The sequence below is a fragment of the Nuphar pumila genome, chromosome 6 (genome assembly GCF_984573655.1).
Source record: "Nuphar pumila chromosome 6, dmNupPumi1.hap1.1, whole genome shotgun sequence".
Lineage (NCBI taxonomy): Eukaryota > Viridiplantae > Streptophyta > Magnoliopsida > Nymphaeales > Nymphaeaceae > Nuphar > Nuphar pumila.
The window spans coordinates 126817085-126844269 of record NC_143254.1 but is presented as its reverse complement, the minus strand read 5'-3'; the positions used below and the strand labels follow the sequence as shown (position 1 = coordinate 126844269).

The 27185-nt window shown below is 38.9% G+C and overlaps 1 protein-coding gene across 1 annotated transcript; it reads left to right on the top strand.

The window, feature by feature from the left end:
• Positions 1–17858: 17858 nt before the first annotated feature.
• Positions 17859–22059, top strand: LOC149836114 (BAG family molecular chaperone regulator 1-like). Its single transcript, XM_090008993.1, has 4 exons — positions 17859–19514; positions 21025–21281; positions 21375–21521; positions 21601–22059. Exons 1-4 carry the CDS (start codon positions 19286–19288, stop codon positions 21787–21789), a joined length of 822 nt encoding a protein of 273 aa, XP_089865119.1. The 5' UTR covers positions 17859–19285; the 3' UTR covers positions 21790–22059.
• Positions 22060–27185: the final 5126 nt, after the last annotated feature.

Here is a 27185-nt window from a genome sequence, read left to right as displayed (position 1 = left end):
AAAGGGTTTTGTCAATTGGATGTCTTTTTTCTAACTCTGTTCTAAGAAGCTATTAAACGCTGGTATTTGCTAAGTTGACTCCTTAGAGTTTAATTCAGCTAAGATAATGTCATTAATGAGACATCGCATTAAAATAAAAACAAAATCTCATATTTTTTGTGTTAAATTACAGTCTTGGTATCAGAACTCATGGATTAAATTATTTGTTCATGACCCGTCCAGCAACCTAGTATCGCTCTGTAAGTATATTCTGATTAAAATTGTCTCATTTTGATATTGGTATTTAAATATGGTATAAAAAATTGTTATATATAAATTGAGAACCTAAAAACAAAGATGTTAGGTACATTACACAATAGACTTACTAATAACACATATATCTAAAACTAAATTATAGATGGCACATTGTGAAAATGCAAATGTGAACACCACAGATGATTGGTAGACAGAGAGGGGTTTTGTCATGAATGCCCTCAATAAACTAGACCAGGCAATGAACTTACACGTTCAGAACCAGAATGAGCAGGTAGCACCAGTAGGTGCGAATCATAATCTCAGTCCAGTTACGTATGAGAAATTCTTGAAGCTGGACCCACCCACATACTCGGAGAAAGCTGACCCTGAGGTTGATGAGAGCTTGCTCGAGGAGATCGAGCGCGCCTTTTGAGTTTTGCTAATGCCTGAGGACCGATAAACATATTTTGGTACTTACTGAATGAAGGAAGATGCCCGAAAGTGGTGGAACACAATTCGAGAAGCTTGGTTTGCTAGGGCAAGACAGATCCCATGGAAAGATTTTTGAGAGGTTTTTTTTGTTGTATACTTCTCTCAGCATGCCTAGGACCAAAAGCAATAAGAGTTTTTAGAGATCACGCAAGAGAGCATGAGTTTGGTGGACTACACCACCAAACTTTGGAGCCTAAAGTGTTACTACCCGAACCTTTTTACCAACGATAAGGCTAGGGCTACCAAGTTCATTCAAGGGCTGAAGGACAAACTGAGATACTAGGTGATGACTAGCAGACCATCGACATTCACGGATGTGATAGAGGCGGCTACCACTCGGTTTGAAGAGTGGGAGAAATCAAAGAAAGATCAATCCAAGAAGCTAATTGGCAACAGTGTGACCCGCAAGCAACACTTTTCTAGTAGAAAGAAGTTTACCCCTCCTGGCAAGAAGCAAAAGCAGAAGCATATAAGAAATAAACAACAGTAGCATAAGCTGACCCAGAGGTGATCTAAGTGCATCTATTTTCACAGTGGACCAAAGTGCCCTCGTGAGATTGGAACATGTCACTACTGTGGGAAGACAGGTCACTATGTCAAAGACTGCTATAAGAAGCAGGCATATGAGAATAGGTAAGTTACAGGGAGAGGTCAACTCCAACGACGATAATAACTATAGCAGCATAATAGGGTAGCCGACCGTGTGTATGCTACCACAACAGATCATCTATAGAGAGGCAACCTGATCCAAGCTATAGTATTTGTGGCGAGACAAGCTACTTTTGTGTTATTTGACTGTGGGGCAACTCATTCTTTTATTTTTGTGGTTTTTGCTAAACAATTGGGATTGCATATAGAACCACTAAACTATGCCCTGGATGTATGCAACCCACTTGGAGATAATTCACTATGTGTGACATATATGCTAGATGTAATCATAGAGTTGCAGGGGTAGGTCCTACCTGCCAATTTGGTCCTACTTAATATGATAGAGTATGATGTCATATTAGGCATAGACAGGTTATATGAACATTACACTAGTGTTCTATTTCAAAAAGAGAATTTCGTATTGTCTAGATTAGGTATCCCAAAGATGGAATTTAGGATCTCTAGACCCATCTTCAAAGTCTGCATCATCTTAGTGTTGAGCGTTGAAAGCTCAAAGGTGCTTGAGGAAAGGGTAAATTGTGTTTCTAGTCAGCGTAATCGCGAATGAGCCTATGACTCAAACTATTAAGGGGCTGAAAAAAGTCAGTGAATATCCTGATCTTTTCCCAGAGAAGCTGTCGAGACTTTTGTCACACAAAGAGGTGGAATTCAGTATTGGCTTGATGCCTGGAACTACATCGATTTTCAAGGCACCATACTGCATGGCGCCACTAGAACTGGAGGAGCTTAAGAGGTAGTTACAAAAGTTGATGAAATGGGGGTTTATATGACTAAGTACCGATTTTGTTTGTAAAGAAGAAGGATTATTCGATAAGGTTGTACATCGATTACAAAATGTTCAACCAGGTCACCATTAAAAAATAAATATCCATTGCTTCATATTGAAGACATGTTTAACTAGTTGCATAAAGCAAAGGTATTTTCAAAGATCGATCTCCGATCTGGCCACCACTAGCTTCGGGTTAACGATGATGATACAACATTCAGGATGAGGTATAGACATTATGAATTCATGGTGATGCCTTTCAAGCTCACAAATGCCTCAACTATATTCATGGACTTGATGAATCAGGTTTTTTGTCTCTACCTAGAATCCTTTATGATTGTCTTTATAAACAATATTTTAGTATATTTAAAGAGCAGAGAACAACATCGAGACCACTTGAGGACAGTGTTGGGAGCACTAAAAAAGCATCAACTTTATGCTAGGTTCTCTAAGTGTGAGTTATGGCTTAAGAAGATTATGTTCTTAGGCTGTGTGATCTTAAATGATGGCATTTTCGTAGACCCTGCTAAGGTAAGAAGTCTTTTCCACCAAATTTTTTGAGAAATAAATATGAAAAATCATATTTTGTTGAACTCTAATAAGCAAATCTTAGATAATTTAAAAGGCAGATACAATATTGAATTGGGAGCAGCAAAAAAATATCAATGATATTATGAGCTTCCTTGGGTTGATAGGCTACTAGAGACTGTTTATCGAGGAATTTTCATATATAGCTTTGTCTATGACCAAGGTCCTACAGAAGGGAGCCAAGTTTGAGTAGATCAACAAGTATGAGGAGAGCTTTCAGGCTCTAAAGAAGAAGCTCACGAGGGCTCCAATATTAACTTTGCCATCTTGCAGTGGTGGATTTGTGGTTTATATAGATGGCTCATGTACAGGTCTGGGATGTATCTTGATGCAACATGATAAGGTTATAGCCTACGCATCTCGACAGTTGAAGACCTATGAGAGAAACTATCTTACGCATGATCTAGAGTTGGTTGTCATTGTGTTTGCACTGAAGATATGACATCATTATCTATATGGAGAGCAATTCAAGGTATTCACAGATTATAAGAGTCTGAAATACATATTCTCTCAGAAAGAGCTGAACATGAGGAAATGACGATGGTTGAAATTTATCAAAAACTATGAGTTTATCATCTCATACCATCTGGAGAAGGCCAACATCATGGAAGATGCTCTTAGTCGAAAGGCTGGTAGTACTTCAACCAGTTTGTTGGAAAGAGGGTGGAAACTATTAGAAGACTTTGTTGATTAAAAGCCCTTTTATGATGATTTTTGAGCTATTTGATTATCCAATTTAACGATGCAGCTAGAGTTCATAGCTTGAATCATCGAGGCACAAAAGAAAGATTTTTAGTGTAATAAACTGAAGACACTCCCTTAGCAAGAGCACATCTCTTTTAGACAAAAAGAGATGAGAGTTTGTGGATGAAAAAGAGGATCTAGGTACCGAATGACTCCAAACTGCAGAAAGAGCTATTGAAAGAGGCTCACAAATCTAAGTATACCATTTATCCGGGTAGTACAAAAATGTATAAGAACCTATAATAAAAGTATTTGTGGAATAGAATGAAATAGGAGATCTCAAGGTAAGTTGTGCCTACTAGGTTTTTGGATGTTTTTATGGTATCTCAGAGATTTATATAATATTACCTATTGACTTAAATTTCCAGGTATGTCTCGAGATGTTTGATCTGTCAATAGGTCAATATCGAGCATCAGATACCTGGTAGAATGATGCAACATATAAAGATCCCACTGTGAAAATGGGTGAAAATCATAATAAGTTTTATAGTAGGTGTACCCAAGACCCGATGACAACATGATGTGATTTGAGTGATCATCGATAGACTCACCAAATAGGCATACTTCCTACCCATTCGAATCAACCAATCATTGGAGAATTTGGCGGAGTTGTATATCTGGGAGTTGTATGAGGTACCAGTCTCAATCATATCTAACAGAGATCATCACTTTACCTCATGATTTTGGAGACAGTTGTAGAAGGTCTTGGGTATGAAGCTGAAGTTCAGTACGATTTTTCATCTCCAAACGGAAGGACAATCAGATTGGAGTATATAGAATCTCGAGGACATGTTGTGAGTTTGTATCCTCAATTGGAAGGGTGATTAGAACATACATGTAGCATTGGTCAAATTCACTTACAACAACTACCATGATAGTATTGGGATGACACCCTATGAGGCTCTTTTTGAACAACCTTATCGATCTCTGATTTATTGAGATGAGGTTGGTGAATAAAAAGTAGAATCACCAATCATACTGCAACACTATACTCAATAAGTGCAAATGATTCGAGACAAGTTGCATATAGCTTAGAGTCGGCAGAAGAGCTACACAAACCAGCAACGCATAAAACTCATTTTTGTCATGAGAGACTTCGCCTTTGTCAGAATATCTCCTACCAAGAGTGTGTTTCAGTTCAGTAAGAAGGAAGGTGCATCACATGTACATCAGACCGTTTGAGATATTGAAGCGTATTGGCGGATCAACATACCGAGTAGTGTTACCTTTGTAGTATTCACAGATATATAATGTCTTTCATGTATTCATGCTAAAAAAATATGACTATGATCTATCTCATGTGATACAGTACGATGATGTGGATGTCTGACCATGGAGGAAAAGCCATTGGAGATAGTGGACCGGAAGGAGCAAGTGTTGAGGACTAAGTCTTCTTATCAAGGTGTGATGGCAACACCATGGCATTAAGGAATGTGAATGAAAACCCGATGCGAGTATGCGAGAGAGAATTTCGAGGACAAAATTCTTTTAAGGGGGAAAGGATGTAATACGTACAATTTTTTTTATAATTATTAAATCAATAAAATAAAATTTTATATCTAAATTATGGATTAGAGATAATTTAAATATGAATTTAGTGTGCATGTCAATCATGAGTGAAATTGGTTTTTTATTGAATTTAATTAAAATTAATTTAACAAAAATGAAAATTTTAAAATAATTTAGATTGAATTTAATGTGAATTTGAAATTGGATTTAATTGAAATATAGATTTGAATTTCGATCAAATTAAGTGTCAATTAGGATCCAACATATGAATTTGGATCTGAAATGGATTTAGAAGGAAGGTGGATTTGGATTTAGAAATGTGGATTAGATCCAAATTAAATTTGAGTTAATTAATTAATTATTTAATTAGAAAGGATATCTCAAGAGAGTGGGATGTCCCCCCTTGTGGGTCCATCCTACTTGGCTGAATTTTTTCACTATATAAGGTTTCTAAAACACCTAAGAAACAACCTTGAGAAAAGTCAAAGATAATTAAGAAGTTACCTAAGACATGTAATCAAACTAATTAAAGAATTAGACATAACTATATATAAATTGGACTCTTAGGTGGGATGCCCCTTAGGTGGGCCCACCTACATAAGAGGGAGTCCATATGGGATAGACTCCACCCATATGTAAAGGAGTTTCATAAAAGGTGTGATGTCCCCACCTATCTATTTAAATAAAAAATTAAATTAAATAAATTAGGTAATTATCTATATGTGTATTTGAAGGGGGGTTGGAAGTTCCAAATAGATGGGATTTCCCAATCTGGCTAGAATTTCTATCAAGAAAGTTGAGTTACCTAATGAGTTTGGAAACTCAAGGGAAACCCTATAAGAGGAGGCATTCACCATCCCTCCTCTTTTCCTTATTCTCTCTCTATCTCTATCTCTTTTATTCTTTCTTCTTCTCGAAAACCCATGCCCCATTAGAGGAGCTCTAGTGTGACTTCCATTAGATGTGCACACATAAGAAGAGGGTTTGCAATGAAGAGAAGAGGCAGTTCACAGTTGCAGAATCTCATTTCAGTATTTGGATTCGTGTTTTTTAGCTTTTCAAGGTAGGTACACGTATTCGAGCTTGTATACATTATATTAGGTTGTATGTGCATGTTATGGATGGTCCGCATATGCTTAGCAATATATGTATATCAACAAATCATATTGATGGAGGCCAATATCAAAGGTTTCTTAGTAGAACATTTCTCTCGTAAACAAATTTGAAAAAATTCGGTTCGAGAGAAAATCAAATATCTTCCTTGGTTTCGAATTCGAGTGGAATGGTTAACATGCATGAATATATGATAAATCTGTGTATGACCCATGCTTTAAACAGTTACAGGTAATGAATGAACAAGCAAGAGATGGTGCGGGATGCTGCAAGGGTGCCATGTGAACCAATCATTTGAATCCTAAGGACATTCATTTGATTATTTAAATTTTAAGACTGAATGTATGAACAATCTATATTTTTATGATGAATCATTTAACTTTAATTTAATTTAATTTATGGTTGAATGTGATGTGTGAAAATACTTGTAACCCACCCAAAGTTGTTAACAAAAAAAAAAACAATGTTTATGCTGTATTTTCAAAATTATTTGATAAAAGGGTTTTATCAATTGGATGTTTTTTCTCGAACTCTATTTTAAGAAATTATTAAACATTACTCTTTAAAGCTTAATTCGATTAAGATAATGTCATTGATGAGACATCACATTAAAATGAAAAAAAAATCTCATATTTTTTAGGTTAAAATTTTGGGGCGTTACACCCGAACCCAATAAGAACAACATGAACCAGACCTAGAGTATACCTGGTAAAACCATATTTTTTAGCATTTTTACATTGAAAATTGAGGGTCTTAATCAGAACTCAAGTCGGGTTCTGGGTACACCCACCACGAAATTTATTATGATTTTCTTATAAAGTAAAAAAAATCCAGCCAAGTAGGATGGGCACACAAGGGGGACGTCCCACCCTCTTGGGATATCCTTCTTAATTAATTAATTAACTCAAATTCATTTTGGATCAAATCCACATTTCTAAATCCAAATCCACCTTCCTTCTAAATCCATTTCAAATCCAAATTCACATGGATCCTAATTGACACTTAATTTGATTCATATTCAAATTCACATTCCAATTAAATACAATTTCAAATTCACGTTAAATTCAATTTAAATTATTTTAAATTTCTTATTTTTGTTAAATTAATTTTTAATTAAATTCAATTGAAAACCAATTTCACTCATGATTGACATGCATATTAAATTCAAATTTAAATCAACTCCAATCCATAATTTAGATATAAAAATTCATTTTATTGATTTAATAATTACTAAAAATTCATAGGTATTACAACGGGTATGGTTTTTCTTAAAGGAAACCCGATTAGACCTGGGTCCGGACCCGATACCATACCCAAAAATTGAGTCTAAATCTGGTTCCACCTGGGTCTGAACCAAACGGGACCCGTTGACACCCCTAGCTAGAACCTGCCGTGAAGTATATGTGAGCCTCTAGTTTAGAAAAATAGATAGTTGGGGAGGTGGATATTAGCCACAGTAATTATTGGGACAATGAGCCAAGTTTGAAAGTGCATTCCTCTCAGTTCAGTTTCTGTCAGTCTTGCAATGTCCAGTGGTATTGATGCACGCCTCATTGATGGTTGAAAGAGATAGACAGGCTGCTTCGCATCTCACCATCAATTACAAAAATCAAAGAATGCGTTTCTTTCTAGAAAAAAAAAAACAGGACACTCAACAAACTGGTACGAGCGACTTGTGAATGTCACCAAGTTGATGAGACGGTAAAAGTTCAAAACCTACGGGAGCATTCCATACTGCAAGGTTGAAGCTCGATACCAACCCAAGGCCTGTTTCTGTGCGGCTGCTGGTGGGAGTGTTTTCTTTGCCTAGTAAAAAAAACACTTGAAATATGTATGCAACAGTTTGGCTAAGGATACACAAGCAAAGAACTACTTGGGTGGTTAGCGGCTAATACTAAAGGTTGTTTATGTGTGAGTTCTGCGGTTCAAGTATCACTGGTAACTCTTTGAACCCACAAGGGCTCCGCTCATCTAATAGGAGAAACTAGTGAACATCACCAAGTTGATGGGATATCACAAGTTCAAAACCCATGGGTGGCATCCCTTACCACAAGGTCGAAGCTAGGTGTACTCCTCAGTGGTTAGGGGGACCAATGTCAGTATCAGTACCAGTATCGACCCTATATCGTTTGGCCAATGACTCAGGTGAATCGGACAAAAAATAATTAAAAATATTACAAGTGTTAAAGTCATTAAAATAATATTAATAAATAATTTTAACTATTTTTTACATTTACTAAAAATTCAATGTCAAAATGATAAAAAATATTATTTTACCGGGTATGGTCCGAGACTGGTTCATGTAGTTCTTATGGGGTCCGGGTATAGTTTCTCTTATAGTAAACCCGATTAGACCCGATACCATACCCAAAAGTCTGGTCCAATTCTGGTTTCACCTGGTCTGAACCAAACCCGAGCCATTGACACCCTTAGGTTTTAGCAACCGGAGGTCAGCCAACATGCGTCAGTGATGTTGGTTCCCCTTTTGGATTATAATAAAAAAAGAAACTTTGGCTTGGGATACGCAACGGCCTTAATAGATGTATGATTCTTGGTTCCTTGCTCACAATATCTCAGTTTATCTTATTCGATAATGTAACAAATCAATAGTTTTGAAGTCCTTTGCTGAGGGTTATTCTTTCTTTATTGGGAATGCAAACCTTCTTGATTAGAAATATGTTAACATTTACAATCAAAGATTCAAGAATGAATAAAATATAAAACATTTAACCCTAAACTCCAAGTAATTATCTCTCCATTATCATAAATGGAAATGTAAACTTTCTTAAGTAAAAAGTATATTAATGTTTACTATAATAATCAGTTGCAATCAAGGAAGTCATGAAATGAATGCAGCCAGAAACACTTAACCCTAGAAGTCTACAGTTGTGATTATGATCAAAGAATATAACTCCAACTACCCTAACAAACAACCCAAGACCTACAGATTATGCCTTATATGAAATTCTAACAAAACTATTGTACTTCAGCGGCAGCTCATCATACCAATGTGCTTGTTTATGTTATTTCTTTTGTCTTGTTGTGTAAAAGTTGGAAGATTGCAAAATCATTTCTTACAATCTCACTCTACCTTGATTTTATAAAGTCCCATCAGTCTCTCCCCAACTTTTTGATGGTATAACCCAATTCTATAGATGAAAAAGCAATGCAGATCATCTATCCTGGTCAATAGCCTAGTCTGTCTAAATAATACACCAGAAAGAGAAAGAATTGTTTAATTGATGGCTGGCTGTAACCACAAAGTGAAAGATGATTTAAAAGTTCTAACAACCATTTATCGTCACACACACAAATGTCTCACAACCATTATATATATATATATATATATATATATATATATATATAGAGAGAGAGAGAGAGAGAGAGAGAGAGTAATGAAAACATACTAAATAAAATATACCAAATGGGGGTTTTGTTCTTTTAGCAATCTTAGCTTAAACCCATAGATGTGTTTGTTGACATGGTCGATTTACTAAGAATTGATGCTTGAATCACGTTTTTTTTTATGAAAAAAATTATCTTTAGAGCATTGAAAATTTACAAAGATTTGGGCTGTTGATTTTTAAAACCTTATAAAAATTTATCCATGTATTGGAATGAAACACTCCAAGAATTGATTTCTATAAGATCAAGCACATAGGTCACATTTTTATGGTTAAAATTTTTAAATAAAAAAACTTAAAAATTCATTTGTCATGTTTGATTTAGTATATTTTCATCACTTTATATATAGGGAAGGGAGTAGCAGTGGATGGTTTTTTGTCCACTGCTACTTGAATGAAGGAGAGCTGTTGATCTTGTGCGTTATCAGTGGCATTTTTTTTTTTGCGGAAAACACACATTTAGCGGCGGTCATCTTTAGTGGAGGTCAAGACTGCCGTTAAATCGCATTTTTGCGCAGCATCCGATGTTTGTTGAATGGGAAGGAAGGTCGATGATACCTATATATATATAACATTTGGTAATGATGCCATTACATACAAATACTGCTGAAAATCACAGTTGTTGGTTGTTTTGATCCAATCGGACCTTGCTGACATGTTCAAATGGTAGGAACCAACTTTAGAATCATGTTTTTTGGACCAAAAAAATGTGATTTTATGACTCAAGAAAGTATCACACAATGTAAGCCGATGCTTTTTGAAGTCTTATAAAAACATGGCTATATGCCGTAATCACTCGATTCAAGTGCCGTTTTCCACTAAGCAAAATATGTAGATCACATTTGTAACATTAATTTCATGAAAAAAAATAAAAAAGGTATTTATACCTATATCACCATTATCAAATGTTATCCCTATATAAATATGTGTGTTTATCCAATTTAACCTAATTTATGTTAAAGCTAACAAAATGTACAACATTTTTAGGGCAATGGAATTGTTACTTTCAAACTCCGCCTGTGTAGTTATACACTGCCGGTCCCAAGCCCGGATAAAGGAGGAGGGTTGCGGTAGGCCTGTGACAGCCAGCATAAAAACTTTGTCATATCCTATGAAAATGAACCAATATGAGAATTTCGTTGGGGCGTTCCCTACTGAGCGACGCGCTGTACTCTCTAGGCCCGGAGGCAGTGATAAATGTGCAAGGGTTGCTAGGTCGTCGCCCAGAAGCGATGCGTCACACCGGCGCCCGGGTGTGGTGTCAAATAGGCAAGGGTTCCCTCACTTTGTTGGACGGGTGGGGGTAAAGAAGTTAGTCCAAGACCATAAAATTAGGTTAGCCACTTGGAACATAGGGTCTTTAACTGGTAAGTTGGTAGAGTTAGTAGATGTTATGTGTAGGAGAAAGATTGATATTTTATGTCTTCAAGAGACCAAATGGGTAGGTGAGAAAGCCAAAGTGATAGAACCTTGGGGATATAAGATTTGGTATACAGGAATAAATAGGAATAGGAATGGAGTAGGGATTGTTATGAGTCGTCAGTTTATAGATAATGTAGTTGAGGTCCGTAGGAAGGGTGATAGAATTTTACTTATTAAATTAGTATTAGGTACGGATATTATTAATATTATTAGTGTTTATGCACCTCAAGTAGGTTTAGATGATTCCATTAAGCATCAATTTTGGGAAGATTTAGATGGAGTAGTACAAGAGACATCTTATGGAGAAAAGCTTTTCATCGGCGGTGACCTTAATGGACATGTAGGCATTAGTAGGGAGGGATTTGAGAATATCCATGGAGGATATGGTATAGGAGAAAGAAATGAAAGTGGAGAAAGGATTTTAGATTTTTGTTTGTCCTATGATATGATCTTAGCAAACACTTGGTTTAGGAAGAGGGAGTCTCACCTAGTAACATTTAAAAGTGGGGTTAATACGAGTCAGGTAGATTTTTTTCTACTTAGAAAGAGAGATAGGGGTTGTTGCATCGATTGTAAGGTTATACCAGGAGAAAGTGTAGCTACACAACATAGAGTCTTAATTTTAGATCTTAGAATTAGACAATGCCGCAAAAGGGATAGACATAGGATAGATCCTAGAATTAAGTGGTGGGCACTGAAAGGAGCTAAACAAGGAATGTTTGTAGAGCAGGTAGTTAAGGAAGTTGATTGGTGTCTCGAGGAGGATTCAGAATCAATGTGGAATAAGATAGCGGGTGGTATGAGAAAAGTAGCTAAGGAGGTATTGGGTGAGTCTAAAGGCGGTGCACCACTAGGTAAGGATACATCATGGTGGAACGAGGATGTCAAATTAGCTATTAAGGTTAAAAGAGAGTGTTATAGAAATCTAAGTAAGAGTCGTGATAATGAGAATTTGGAGAAGTATATGATAGCAAAGAAGGAAGCTAAAAAAGTTGTTCGAAACGCGAGGGCTAAGGTATATAAGGAGGTTTATGACAAGTTGGATACCAAAGAAGGCGAGAAGGATATTTATAGGCTTGCAAAGATGAGAGATAGGAAATCGAAGGATTTGGGTATGGTTAGATGTATCAAAGATGAAACGCAAAGGGTTTTAGTCAAAGATGAGGAGATTAAGGAGAGATGGAAAGATTATTTTGATAAGCTATTTAATGATAGTCATGCTCAAGATCTTGGAGACTTCTCCATTCCTTTTCATGAGATAAATCGTGACTTCATGCGCAAGATTCAAAAGAAAGAAATTGCAGAGGCTTTGAAGAAAATGAAATCAAGAAGGGCAGTTGGCCCAGATGGTATACCTATCGAGGCTTGGAAATGCTTGGGAGAGAAAGGTTTAGAATGGTTGACAAATCTTTTTAACTTGATTTGGCAAACAAATAAGATGCCTAATGAGTGGAGGAAGAGTACTTTGGTGCATTTATATAAGAATAAGGGTGATATACAAGATTGCACAAACTATCGTGGTATAAAACTCATGAGTCATACTATGAAACTTTGGGAGAGGGTGATTGAGTCTAGGTTGAGGAAGGTTGTCATGATATCGGAGAATCAATTTGGTTTTATGCCTGGAAGATCAACTATGGAAGCTATACATCTTCTTAGACAACTTATTGAAAGATATAGAGAGATGAACAAAGATTTGCATATGGTTTTTATTGATTTAGAGAAGGCATACGATAGAGTACCTAGGGACGTTCTCTGGTGGACAATGATGAAGAAAGGTGTTTCTCTCAAGTACATTAGTATAATTAAAGATATGTATGAAGGAGTAGTAACCAATGTCCGCACTTGTGGAGGGGTGACAACCAATTTTCCGATAACGGTTGGGTTACATCAAGGATCTGCTTTAAGCCCTTTCCTATTTGCGATAGTGATGGATGAGCTTACGAGATCAATTCAAGAAAATGTACCGTGGTGTATGTTGTTTGCTGATGATATTGTTTTGATTGATGAGTCTAGAGCTGGGGTTAATGCTAAGTTAGAATTATGGAGACAGACATTGGAAGCTAGAGGTTTTAAGTTGAGTAAGAGTAAGACTGAATATATGGAATGTCGGTTTAGTAAGCAACGAAGTAGTGATGGGAGTGTAGTGAAGCTTGGTGAGTAAGATATACCGGTGAATGATTATTTCAAATATTTGGGATCCATCATTCAAAAGTATGGAGAAATTGATGGAGATGTAAATCATAGGATAAAGGTTGGGTGGATGAAATGGAAAAGTGCTACTGGAGTGCTGTGCGATCGTAGAATGCCATTGCGGTTGAAGGGAAAGTTTTATCGGACGACTATTAGACCCGCTTTACTATATGGTACGGAATGTTGGGCTGCCAAGAGACATCATATTCAAAAAATGAGTGTAGCTGAGATGCGGATGCTTAGATGGATGTGTGGAAATACAATAAAAGATAAGATTCGGAACGAAGAGATACGTAAGAAGGTAGGTGTTGCACCCATTGAAAATAAGATGCGAGAGAATCGTTTACGGTGGTTTGGACATATTCGGCGAAGGCCTAATGATGCTCCAGTTAGAAGGTTGGAGAAATGGGAAAATATATTAGTTAAAAGAGGTCGGGGTAGGCCTAGGAAGACTTGGATGGAGATGATAGGAAAGGATATGAATGCTTTGAACCTCACCAAGGACATGGCGTTGGATAGAAATGATTGGAGGAAAATGATTCATGTGGAAGACCCAAAATGAATTTCTTTTTTGGTTCATATCGCTGACCCCAATTGTTTTGGGATGAAGGCGTAGTTGTTGTTGTTGGAATTGTTACTTTTTGAAAAATATATTTGATCTTTTTTATTTTTCAGTCATATATATATATATATATATATATATATATATATATATATATATATATATATATATATATATATATATATATATATATATATATATATATAGATAGATAGATAGACACACACACATGAATGCCCATAACGTTGAACGGGCAATCATTGAACGAGTGTCGAACGACGCTCATTGGCTAATGTATGTAAAAAAACAGGAATTAGCGTGGTTTCTGAATGCTGCTAATTCCTTGGGCAGAAAAAGGACTTTTAGCGACAGTTAATGCATGTGAATATATATATATATATATATATATATATATATATATATATATATATATATATATATATATATATATATATATATATATATATATATATCACATGTTAAATAGTTTCCAAACTAGATAAAAAAAACTTGGTGGTAGTTACTCAGTCTCATCATATGTAACCGAAGCACTCTTCACAGCACAAATAAAATAATGTGCAGCAAAGCAAAACACATAATAATGAGTTAATCCATGATTAAAAAATACAAAACGATCGATAATAAATAATTGGCTTGAGTTGGGGGAAGGTAGACGCCTCCTTTGTGCTCACAGTCCCCTTTAATTGTTGCTTTCTGCTGATGAGTTGCATGGTCGCTTTCGGGTGGTGGGGGGTCGCACGAAGCCGTGATGAACGACTGTCGAGGTGCCACGTGGAGGGGTACGCCGCTGACTCTTGCTAGGAGTGTCGGTGGTTCGAGGTTAGGTTTTAAAAGAAGGGAGGGTGCAACATCGACGGTCGAGATCGCTCGCCTCGGCCGCAGTTGGGTCGGAAGATAGACGGCAATTCCTCTCCGATTTCTCGTGGGAGATCAAGGACAGTAATGTCCTCAATCAACGGGTCTTTTTTGCCCTTGGACAGGAAGTGAGGAGGACTACGGAGCACGAGGTCAAAGTGTACGGTCGATGGGCACGCCACCACAGCATTTTCGTTCTCGGCAAACGGTGAGGGAAAATCTCACGATATTTTGGAAAATCTTTTTGTTTTTTCTGTGGTCAAGAAAACCTTGAAATACACACATCAATGTGTTGTTAAAACTTTTTTTTCGATAGACAAAGCTGGGGTGGGTTAGTCTGACCCTTACCAGTCATACAACCATACCCTCTGGGGTTCGAACTTGCAACATCCAAACAAACACAAGGTGACGTGCACTAACTGCTCCTGCCATTCAAGCGAAGCCCCCCCCCCCTTTGGTTAATATATGAAAATGTCACTTTTTTTTACCACCGCCAACGTGGCCAGAAGGGGGTTGTGAATGTGTTGAGTTGATGATCCCGGATCAAATCCTGCTGTTGCACGGGTGTGCCCATAGTTTTCAGAGGTGGGCCACCTAAGGCAGGGTGATCGTGAGGCTCTACAAGGGGTTTTCCCTCACTTTGATGAGGGTCTCTTGTTATGAAAAAAAGGGTAAAATGTTTGCATTTTTTTGTTATTATGACACTCTTTTTCAAAACAATGACGATATTTGTTACATAAGTTAAAGTTGGATCCCAGGTCCTTACTTGATCTGGATCCGCCTGGGTGTACTTGGCAGCTTAGACCCGTCATGATCATAGGGCACTTGAGACCAACGTTGTCAGTATCTTTTTGCCAATGATTCAGGTGAATCGGCCGACACTGATTATCAAGTGAATCATTCTGAATCGGCCAAAAAATAATATTAAAAAAATATTTTAAGCTAATTTTTATATTTATTAAAAAATAGCTGATTCTGATCATTATCGCATTGATTTTCTGGTGATACAATATGTATCGGTATACACATGCACCGATACTGACAACACTGCTTGAGACCATGCTCATGACAAACATTTTAAAACAAGAAAATAATGGCTGCCAAACTCTTGTAAAGAAAATTGTTTTTTTAGTATTTCTTGTATTTTTATCATCAAAACATGAAAAATACAAAACATATTTGCAAGAAGAGATAAAATAAAATAACGTAAAGATAAAACCACCTATTTTACAAAAGTATAGCCTACAAAAACATAAATATTCCAATGAAAATCACGATATCTACAATTTAACGAAATTATCATGATATTTTCATTTAAAATGGCGATCCAAAATATCATGCCTTTTCCTCAATATTTTCTTAATAGCAGCCATATTTGTCACATGGCCTCGGACCTGGTGGGTCAAGTCGGTCTCGAGTCTTCATGGTCAAAGGCTGTAGTTCTCGAGCCACTATCATGTGGATCAATGTCAGAAATCTCGTTATCAGGATTTTCTAAGCCAAAAAATCTCATGATAAAATGTTTTTGGAGATCTCAAAAATATACTAACACATATAAGATTCAAATATGTAAAATACAAAATATAAAGAAAAATATAAAAGTAATTATTATTATTATTATCATGAAATATATAAAAATTAAGATATCTTTCATAACTTTACCGCGGTAGTATTTTTAAAAAAGTCTATCATATCCAAATAAGTGGAAATTCTTTTTATTTTTTGAGGACGACGAACCCTCGCCGAGAAGTGGGTCACTTAACGGGCCCGCCCCCTGCAAGGTAAACACTGGGTGGGGTCACCGACACCCAAGTAGGCGGTAAATCCTTTGAATTCATAGAAACCAGACTGCATCAAGGTGTGTCAAGGTGCACCTTCATGCGTGCCATAACCGACTCCAGATTGGATCTAAAGGACTAGGTCAGACTAAAATGGGTAGCGCTGTCAAAGGGTTGGGTCTGATCTGAACTTGATCGTGCAAGATCAAGCAAGACCCAGAACTAGATTCATGGAAATGGGTCCAATACTATATTGTGCTGTAGGATCTTGGTCATCTTGGATCTAGGCCAAGATGACGATTTTGTAACCTAAAATCGCTTATAACAAACTAGAAGTGGACACAAATCTATCTATACCAGATCTTGCAAGAACTTGGTAAGAACATCCGGAAGTTGGATCTGTATAAACCACTCTGCAACCTCCTGAGTTGCACTGGATAGGGCTGGACCAAGGTCAAGATCTGATCAGATCCAACTTATTTGACCCGCATAAAATTAGAAGAAAAAGGAAATGCAAGTTAAAAAATTAGTATCATCCCATGCAAAGGATGATAGGGTCCACACTACTATGAGTAGATACACTAGTTACCAGAAGCTTCTTAAAACATTGGAATAGGGATGCAACTGGGCTGGATCCAGACTGGCAGTTTTGCAATTTTTAGCTGTTCTGGATCCAAGTTTGATCCGAATCTCTATGCATTTAATTAGCTGTTCCGAATCCGAACAGTTTGCATGCCGACATTGGAGGCTTCTTACTGAGAAGCACTCTTCCAAATCCTGAAACTTTACACTTTCAAAAATTTCAAAGCATCATGTTATGATGACTTCCAAGAAGGAAGTCTTGTTTTTTCCATATGAAAATGCACTTCTTTTTATATTAGACATGTGATTTGAGTGTTAAAACAACTATACTTTTTTATTTGTAAAATCAGCATAAATTTTTATAAAATGCTGAAAATTCACTTTAAATAAAAAAATGTTTAAACTACATTTTTATGTTTTCTTCGACTCATTTCCATAATTTTTTTACTCACTTCACCTCATGGCATTCAAAACACTTTACCCTTCATGAATCATATCAAAGCACTTCTCAGAAACACGCTTCTCGTTTCACGCTTCACGCATCATTTTCGTACCTGACCGACCGACACATATCTGACTCACCCATTAGGGATGAAAATGAGTTGGATCCAACCTGAAGGTTTTGCAATTTTTGGCTGTTCATGTATTTGGCAGTTCCAAATTCGACCCGTTTGCATCCCTATCACCCACCCATGGGCCATCATACTAGGGCTGCAAATGAATCCGATATGGACGAATAGCTGATCCAAGTTTGACATATTTTTTCGGATATGGATCCTTTAAATAAAATTCAGTTGTAAAATTGGATCAGATTTGGATCTGTTCAATTGGATAACTTTTGGATGGGGTTCAGATTCGGATCATCATTTTAAGTCATATCTAGAGTTGATCAGAATAAAAAATCCCACCTGAATAATGCATTTTTTACATGTAAATAGATTGTTTTGCACTATTTTTTTCTGGATCCAGTATTACCACATGTATTTTGATCCTAATTCAATATAACCTCCTTGGATCTGATTCATATACAGATCTACTGTTTGCATTTCGGATTCGGATCTAACATGATCCAGCCCGAATGAGACCCGTTTGGACCCCTACACCAGGCGATCTCCAAAAGAACACGCTCGTCATTTTCAAATATAAAAGGGCAACACCGACCAAACCAGCAATCCAACCACTGGTCCTTGACCCAAAACTCCGAGGACATTTTCGTGAACCGCGATCAAACCATAAATGTTCCCGGCGAGGAAATCGGCAAAACAGCGCCGATGATTTAGCCGAAGCGAGGCAAGCGACGAAGCTTCTCCAAAACCTCCACGTGTCGGTGTTCCCCTCACTGTAATAATAATAATTCTTCTAATATTATTATTACTCTTTTTTTTTTCCCTCCACGGCGTTTATATACGCCTCTGTCTACTCTCTTGTCCCGTGGGCGGAGAGACTAAAAAAGAGGAGAGAATTCTTTCTTCTCCTTCTTCTTCCTGGTTTTCCAAACTCTGCAATTTTGGCCGATCCGTCGTGCATTCCCGGCCGGATTTTTGATCGGAAGAGGTCGGAGACGCCGTATTCTCGGCCGCATTCCGGGAAGGCGGAAGGCCGTATTCTTCGTGTCGGGAGTCTGTGAATTGGGACGGCTGGAGCCACGGGGGATTTTCCAATTTCCATCTCCTTCGGATCTGGAAGGGATTGCCCGGCGGCCTCTGTTCTCCGGCGTTCTTTTCCCGGGCCGGCCATTTAGGCTATTCCGGTCAGGAGACGCGTTTTCCGGTCATCGGACCGTTTAATACTTTAGGATCTGAGGTTTCGTAACAGGGAGCGGTGGCGCTTGCGTTTTTCCGGCGTCCAGGAGCGAATTCTCGGCCAGAGTTGTGGTTCGTAAGGCGGATTTATCGTTTTTTCTAGGGCTTGAGCCTGCGCATTCCCCGGTAACGGGTTCTGGAGGTGAACTGCGGAGCTGATTGCCGCATTCCGGCGAGCTTCGGTTGTTTCGTATTAGGGAAGAAGTAATCTGGCTTGCTTCTTGAGCCAAAGTCGTAGATTTGCGGGGAAGGGAGAGGGATTCTTGCTTTTTCAGGCCGGATCTATAGTCTTCCGGCACCAAAACGCCAAAAAAGAGGTCGATATCCGGTTCTCCGGCACTGTAGCTCAAAGTTCTCCCGCGCCTCCGGTGGAAAAGAGGCGATCTTTACGGGTTTTCTTTGCTTTCCGAGCTCGGTAGTGTCTGTTCTCCATCTCACCTAAGGTCCGGAGTTCCTGGGCGACTCGGCATTTCAGTATCGTCCCGAATCGGAAGGGCGAGAAGAGTCGATCTAGGTTTTCCCTTTTCTGCAAAAAGAAGAAAAGAAAAAAGATGATGCGGATGAGGGCGAAGAGCGCGGCTCCGACTGCGATGATGAACGGGAGCAGCACGGCCGGCGTCAGCGCCACCGACTCGGTGGAGTGGGAGATGAGGCCGTGCGGTATGCTGGTCCAGAAGCGGAGCGCCGGATCGGACCAGGTCGCCGCTCCGACCATCACCGTCCGGGTGAAATACGGGTCCGCCCTTCACGAGGTCCGCGTTAGCTCCCAAGTCACATTCGGTAAGACCACTCATCCTTCATCTTCATTAATGATGATGAGTTCAGTCCTCTCCAGTCTCCATCCCTACCCAAACCAAACCTTCTCCCTATGTTTTTGTGTTCGCTTTTTATTATCGGTTTTTTCGTAGAGATTTTCTGCGCCGACCCTGATTGGTGGGTCGTAATAGATCGATTGGAAGGAGAAATTGCCCCGTCGCGATTCTCGTTCCTGTGATTGGCCGCTTGAGCGATCTCGGTTAGCGTGTTTTGATGGCGTTGGTCGAAAGTCAGAGATCAAAGCTCATCTTTTTGGGGGTAAACAGAGAGCTGTCGCAACTCGTTGACATTGATCGTTTTTACTCCGGTGGGGGTCTCCATTCACATGGTCATGTGCAACCTACCGCAGTTGATTTTTAAAGTAAACAAGGTTTTCGTTTTACTCAGATTACCATAATGCCCATCATTCAGCTTCTCACCAACTCCCCTTTTCTTTAGGAACAGAACGCGTAGTTCATTTCCATGGATTTGGAGAATGGTGTTTAAAGTGTCCATAGCTCCGCAAAATTAAAGGAAAATTGCATTCTTTGGTATTAATCAGGATTTGATTGACGGCACCACCACTCAAAGCAAAACAGGGAATCAGCTTCCAACGATACAACGATACCCGTTATTATTTGCTTAGCCCTACTGAAATTGTGATTCCAAACAATACTGTGCCGTTGCTGTTAAGATAATCCGGGACAGCTCTCTCTCTCTCTCTCTCTCTCTCTCTCTCTCTCTTAGAACAGCCTCCCTGCAGCTAACTCTGGAAACAGTTTGCCATCAACTATACAAAGATCTTGTCAGTCAACCGACTCTATGTCTGGCTTTTTGTTTGCGCACCTCCCTGTGTTTCTCTCTGCTGTCTTAACGTTACATGACGGCAGAGAGAAACTTACATCTGAGAGGGGGTAGATGTGTCTTTTCCTATGTTACTTCTCAATAAGGTAAATTATCGGGACGACGGAAACTTGCGTAAAGTCCCCACTTGGTAAACAAAGTTTCTGGTGTCCGTTTCTCTTCTCGGGGTTGTGTCCACCCTGACCCGTTCCCTGCCGGGATTTTTTTTTGTTAAAAGAAGGCTCCCTTTGCAATAAAGAAAAGAAAAGACTCCCCACATGCTCTCATTATGCAGATCGTCTTGTTAACATCAACGCCCAGTGTCGGCAGGGTGTCAGCATCGTGTTTCGGAGCTCCTCTCTCTCTCTCTGTAGAGACCGAGGGTGGGGCTCCACCGTCATGATTCTTTGTCTTCACTTCCAGAAAAGTGTATTCCTTTCTTCTGAGCTTTCAGCACACCCCATTTCAAGCTGGAGCCTTTTGGTGGGAGTGAAGTATTATCTCAACCCCTTCCCGGGGGAGGCAACACATATTTCGAATATTGCTTTTAACACGAGAGTGGGGGTGGTGGGGATTCCTTCAAGCATGTGAAACATCATCCATTCGATGTGTGGGCTGCAACCTAAAGGGGATGCCTTTCTTTGATTCTCAGGGGAGCTAAAGAAGCTGCTTGCTTCGCAGACGGGGCTGCACCCTCAGGATCAGAAGCTTATCTTCAAAGACAAGGAGAGGGACTCGAACGCTTTCCTAGACATGACCGGCGTGAAGGACAAGTCGAAGATGGTCCTCCTGGAGGACCCCCAGAGCCAAGAGAGGAGGTACCTCGAGATGAGGAGGAACGCCAAGATGGAGAAGGCCGCGAAGGCGATCACAGAGATCAGCCTAGAGGTGGATAAGCTCGCAGGCCAGGTAAGAGCCTTCCCCCAGCTACATTTGTTCGATCAACCCCTGAAACTCGTTCAAATGGGTTCTCAACTCTGCTGCTGCTCTGATCCGCTGCAGGTCTCTGCGCTCGAATCGGTCATCTCCAGAGGTGGGAAAGTCTCTGAGAAGGACGTGCTGGGTTTGATCGAGCTCTTGATGACCCAGTTGATCAAACTTGATGGCATCATGGCCGATGGCGACGTGAAGATGCAAAGAAAAATGCAGGTGAGATGCATTAAAATTCACTCACATTGGTGAACGGTTCATTCTGAATTATATTGAGATGCTCTGTTTTACGCATTAGGTGAAGAGAGTGCAGAAGTATGTGGAAACCCTCGACTCGATCAAGATCCGCAACTCGATGCTCCACAACAACCAAGCACCACCAAGGCAGCCTGTTGTTGTAACCACAAAGTGGGAGACCTTCGATTCCAACCCTGCACCGCCTCCTGCCTCGTCCTCCTCCAAGCTGAACTGGGAGTTTTTCGGCTGAGTGTCGTATATCACCCGAGCCCCCGTTGTGTTTGAGCCTCACCTCCCCTGTGTTCAGTGGTCCTCATTCTTTCTCTTCTCCTTTTTTTGTTTTCTTGTTTTCGTTTTTTGTATGCAGTTTTTTCACCATCATTCATCCATCAGAATAAATAAGATGGTATTTTGGTCACAATATATTTTATTAGAGAGGGTGCTGCAGCCCTCTATTTGAAGATTGAAGTTGAGATGTAAAAAATTTCGTTGTATTTGGAGGTGAGCGATTTACTTTTATAATTATGGTCCCACTTACCATTTCTTCTTTGTCATCTTTCCTTTTCTGCTTTTTTTAATCAATCGAGTCCTTTGACCAAACATTAACAGCTTTCAAGAGCCCTTCAGTCTCTCGCATTAGTTTATTATACTGCATGGGCGCCTTGCTTCTTCCAGAACATCTTTGTGGCGACAAAAACGGGAATCGCTACCTTACAGAAGCTTTAGGTCCCCAGCAGTTAAAAAGGTTGAAATGATGAAACAGAAAACAGGACAAGGTTAATATACGTAGCTGCATTGAAATCACTGTGCTACTGCAGAAAAACAATTAGGACAAAAACAATCATTAATGGCAAGTTTAGTGGCACCAGAACCAAATCCGAGCAGGTAAGATCAAGATCTTTCAACCGTATTGCATCTGGGCAGATTTGATGCATCACCATGGAGCTTTGTTAACTTGCCAAAGATAACAAAGAGCATGCAGCTAATCTTTATGCCTCTATTTTCCCTTCTCCTGCAGACAAAAAGTGAAAAAGGATGTACTGAATTCAGCATGAGGGGTGATCCTGTAACTCAAAATACAGACTCAAAACCAAGCCCACTTCTGCAAACCAGGGGGTTTGTTCTCACATAGAGCGTAAAAATTTAGACACTTGCACAAAATAGGGGTGTTTTTGAGGTACCAACAAAGCTCAAGCGGCTACTCGGGGAATACACTTTCTAAATTAGCCACTTGGGTGTGAACAGACATGTAAAAAATCTGTCTTGGCACTTTGAACCTCAACGCCACTATAACAGGCATAGGGCCACTAGAGTATGTGAACTAGAAATATGAAAACTAAGGTGCAAACAAGGCATTTCCAACACTCATTTTTTCTGTGCAAATCCTACCATGCTGGCATGGTGAATTTGCTAGCAAACTGTTGCATCACTCATTTTTTATGAAAAAATACAATTTTTAGATGCTTGAGTATTGTGTTACGGTTATCCAGCTTGAATCTCGCTTATATCCATGCTAACTGAATATCAAATATTATGGCAAGTTGGTTTGTAGATTGCCATTTTCTTTTTTTGGGGCTCATCGACTTTGGTTTGGTAACTTTAGACGTGTTGTATATATATGGCTGCCCTCTTGTGATAATATAAGAGAATCATTGATGTGTTTCGTGGATGTAGGCCACATTTGCCGAACCACGTATATTCTAGTGTTTCTGATCGGGTGTGTGTGATTGTTTTTGTTCTATTCTGCTTCAATTAGTTTCAACATGATATCAGAGACTGTGAAGGCTTCAACCCAGTCTTCTACAACCTGCATGGTGAAGATCTAGTGTTTGTTCAGTTTTGTGTGAAGGCAGCCATCTCTTCTGCTGTGTGGTGCGGTGCCGTGTGTCTCTCCATCTAAAGTATTATTTCTCCTTAACATTTCCTCGTTGTTCTAGTCTAGAGTTCTCTATGGCTGACAACTCCAACAACATATCTGGCTTCACGAGCTCTGTACAAAATCCCACCAAGATGCTGGTTCAAGAACAAAATCCGGTCTTGAAAATCACCACTACTCGGTTGAATGGCCAAAACTATATGAGTTGGTCTAAGGCAGCTAGTTTATTTTTGAGTGAGAAATGAAAGTTGAGCTATGTTAAAGAATAAAGCTCTTGAAACCTCAAGTGTCACCTATATGGGAGTCTACGAATCACTTGGTGATGTCATGGCTCCTCAATTCTATGGAGCCGCATATAGCCGAGCCTCTATTGTATAAAGAGACAGTCGAAAAAATTTGAAAAACTCTAAAGAAGAGATACATTGAGCATAACAATTTGGTTAGTCTTTAACTCTAACAAGACATAGGGAAATACACGTATAAAGATAAACCCGTTAATCTTTATCTTAGTACATTAGCTGACATGTGAAATGAATTGGGCCAATATCGACCATCCGCATTCAAACTTGATGTTATTAACCAGCGTGCAGAAGAAGACAAAGTCTTCAAAGCTTTGGCAGTGACTTTGAAGGTCTTGGAAGCCAGATCCTTATGACTACTCCACTGCCCAACTTTAATAATGTTTGCCAAACCATCCAACGTGACGCTGCCGACCGAAAAGTCATGAATCCAGATCTTAAACCTATTAAAGAACAGGGGGACCGAATAGCCTTCAAGTCTCAAAGTCAGTCCTTCACACCACAGTCAGCCATGGTTTCCACCAGTAAAGGCTTCGATGTTCAAAACAGATCCAAGAACCGAACTCGGCTCAAATGCTCCTATTGCAAAAAAATTGGCCACACGTGAACACTGTCGGGACATAGTCACCAGACCACCTAAGGACAAAGCGAATGTGCAGAAATCAGAAGCAACAAATTTTGTCACCAAAGATGACCTCGCCAAATTCTTTGAACAGTTTGCCAAGACCAACCTGATCGCCAATCAGCCTATTCAACATCACAATGAAGGTATGAATCATGCTCTCATGCTCTATGATAATAATATCAAATTGATAGTAGATTCTGGGGCTACAGATCATATGACAAATCAATCTAACCGTCTTGATGAGCTGACCTTGGTGAGTAAAAAACCAGTTTTCACAGCAAATAACTCATCAATCTCAGTTAGAGGAGTCGACAAGTACAATTTGTTGAATCATGAGGTGAAATCAGACGTTCTTTATGTGCCACAAATTACGTTTAATTTATTGTCAGTTAGTAAGTTTACTAAAACTCACAAATGCTTGACTATTTTCTCTCCCAAGAGCGTGATATTTCAGGACATGAAAACGAGAAAGGAGATTGGTAGAGGATCGAAATGCAATGGACTGTACATGCTCAATCAAGTCGATGCAACTGCTTTTACAACTCATGGTGATGATTCTTTTTCTCGATAGCACTCACGTCTAGGACATGCTTCCAACCATGTCATAAAAACCTTCTTTCCTGATTTGATTTCTAATTCTTTAGCATGTAATGCATGTGAGTTCGCTAAAGCCACAAGGCTATCTTTTCATGAGACTAGTAGACAATCAGATGCGTTATTTGAACTCATACATTTTGATGTTTGGGGACCAGCCCCTACTGAATCCAACTATGGGTACCGGTATTATGTTACTTTTATAGAAGATAAATCCCGAACTACTTGGATTTTTTTTTGAAAAATAAAAGTGAAGTGCCAAAACTCTTTGAAGAATTTTATAATATGGTGCTTGTGCAATACAAAGTTAAAATAAAAAAGCTTTGATCCGACAATGGGGGCAAATATGTCAATAATGTTTTACATGATTTCATGATGAAAAAGGAGATAAAGCCACACAATTCTTGCATAGGCACTCCACAACAAAATGGAGTTGCCAAAACGTAAAAACTGACACTTCCAAAACGTGGCCAGGTCACTTATGTTTCACGTGAATGTTCCCCAAAGATAATGGGTTGATGCCATATCCATGGCCTATTACATTATAAATATGATTCCGAGTGTGAACCTTGATAACAAAGTTTCTCTCGAAATTCTCTACCAAAGGCCGGTTTCAGTTAAACATATGAAAGTTTTTGGATGCAAGGTGTTTCTTCATATTCAAGATAAATTTTGACACAAGTTAGAAAAAAGGGTTGCTAAATACATCTTTCTTAGGTACTCTACTACTAAAAGGGGATATAAGTGTTATGAACCGGTTTCCAAAAAAATGTATGCTTTCAGAGATGTGATTTTTTTTTAAGATGAACTATATTTTCCACATGATGTACATCGTGAGGGGGAGATTAGTCAACCTAAACCTATTCTTCTCATGCTTTAGTCTGATGATATAGTCAGTGTGACTCCTCCTCAAAACATCGGCTCCCAAAATATCAATAGTGCAATTGTGCCTCTAAGTGAACCAAATATTGAGTCACCCAATTTTGACCCAAGCCCTGAGAGCCAAGACCCCTCTATCGTTCCTTTTAACACACCTAGTCCTAGTAACCTGAACATCAACCTTCCCAATCTCTGCAGATCTTCTAGGACTACACGACAACCCACTAAACTAAAAGACTTTTATACCTATCTGTTGACCCAGTCAACCAACCATCCTATAGAAAACCATATATCTTTTGACCACCTTTCACCTTCCTATCAATCCTACATCTTTCGCACTTACTCGTCTAAGGAACCTACTACCTTTGAAGAGGCCTCAAAAGACCCTAAGTGGAGGGTTGCAATGGAGGATGAACTACATGCTCTGGAAAAGAATCAGACTTGGGAAATGATTCAATTGCACAAAGAAAAAAAAACATGGGATGCAAATGGATATACAAGGTCTAGTACAATAGTGATGGTAGTGTTGAAAGGTATAAGGCCATACTCGTTGCTAAAGGGTACACTAAAAAAGAGGAGATCGATTATAATGAGACCTTCACTCATGTTGCAAAAATGAGCTCAATTCAAACATTACTGTCGGTTGCCGCTATTAAGAGGTAGCAAACTTTTCAATTTGATGTAAAAAATGCCTTTTTACATGGAGGCTTGGAAGAAGAATTTTTTATGGATCCGCCTCCCGATTTTGAAAAGAAAAATCAAGTTTGCAAATTAAAAAGTTTCCTTTATGGTTTAAAACAATCACCGAGAGCTTGATTTTCAAAGTTGAGTATCGCCCTCATCAACTTGGGTTTTCAAAGGATCACTGCCGATTATACTATGTTCTCTTCCATCAAGTCTATAGGTATGGTGATTCTGTTGGTCTATGAAGATGATATTATCATGACAGGAGATGATATATGTTTGATGCAAAATATCAAGTCTTAGCTGCATAGACAATTTGAAATCAAAGACCTCAAAAAGTTGAGATATTTCCTAAGAATTGAAGTTGCTCATTCTGAACAAGGAATTTTTCTGTGTCAACGAAAATACGTGTTAAACTTGTTGAAAGAAACTAGCACGTTGGGAGCTAAGATTGCAAAACTCCATTAAAACCGTATTGTAAACTTTGAAAAGATGGGGGTGACATCATTCAAAATGTTGAACAATTTCAAAGGCTTATGGGAAAGCTCATATATCTTACAGTGACCCGACCAGACATCAACATCACGTATGTTGTCAACCTAGTCAGCCAATTCATGCATTGTCCTCGATCAACTCATCTGGAAGCCACTCATAGAATTTTGAAAGGTAGCCTTGGCAAAGGCATACTT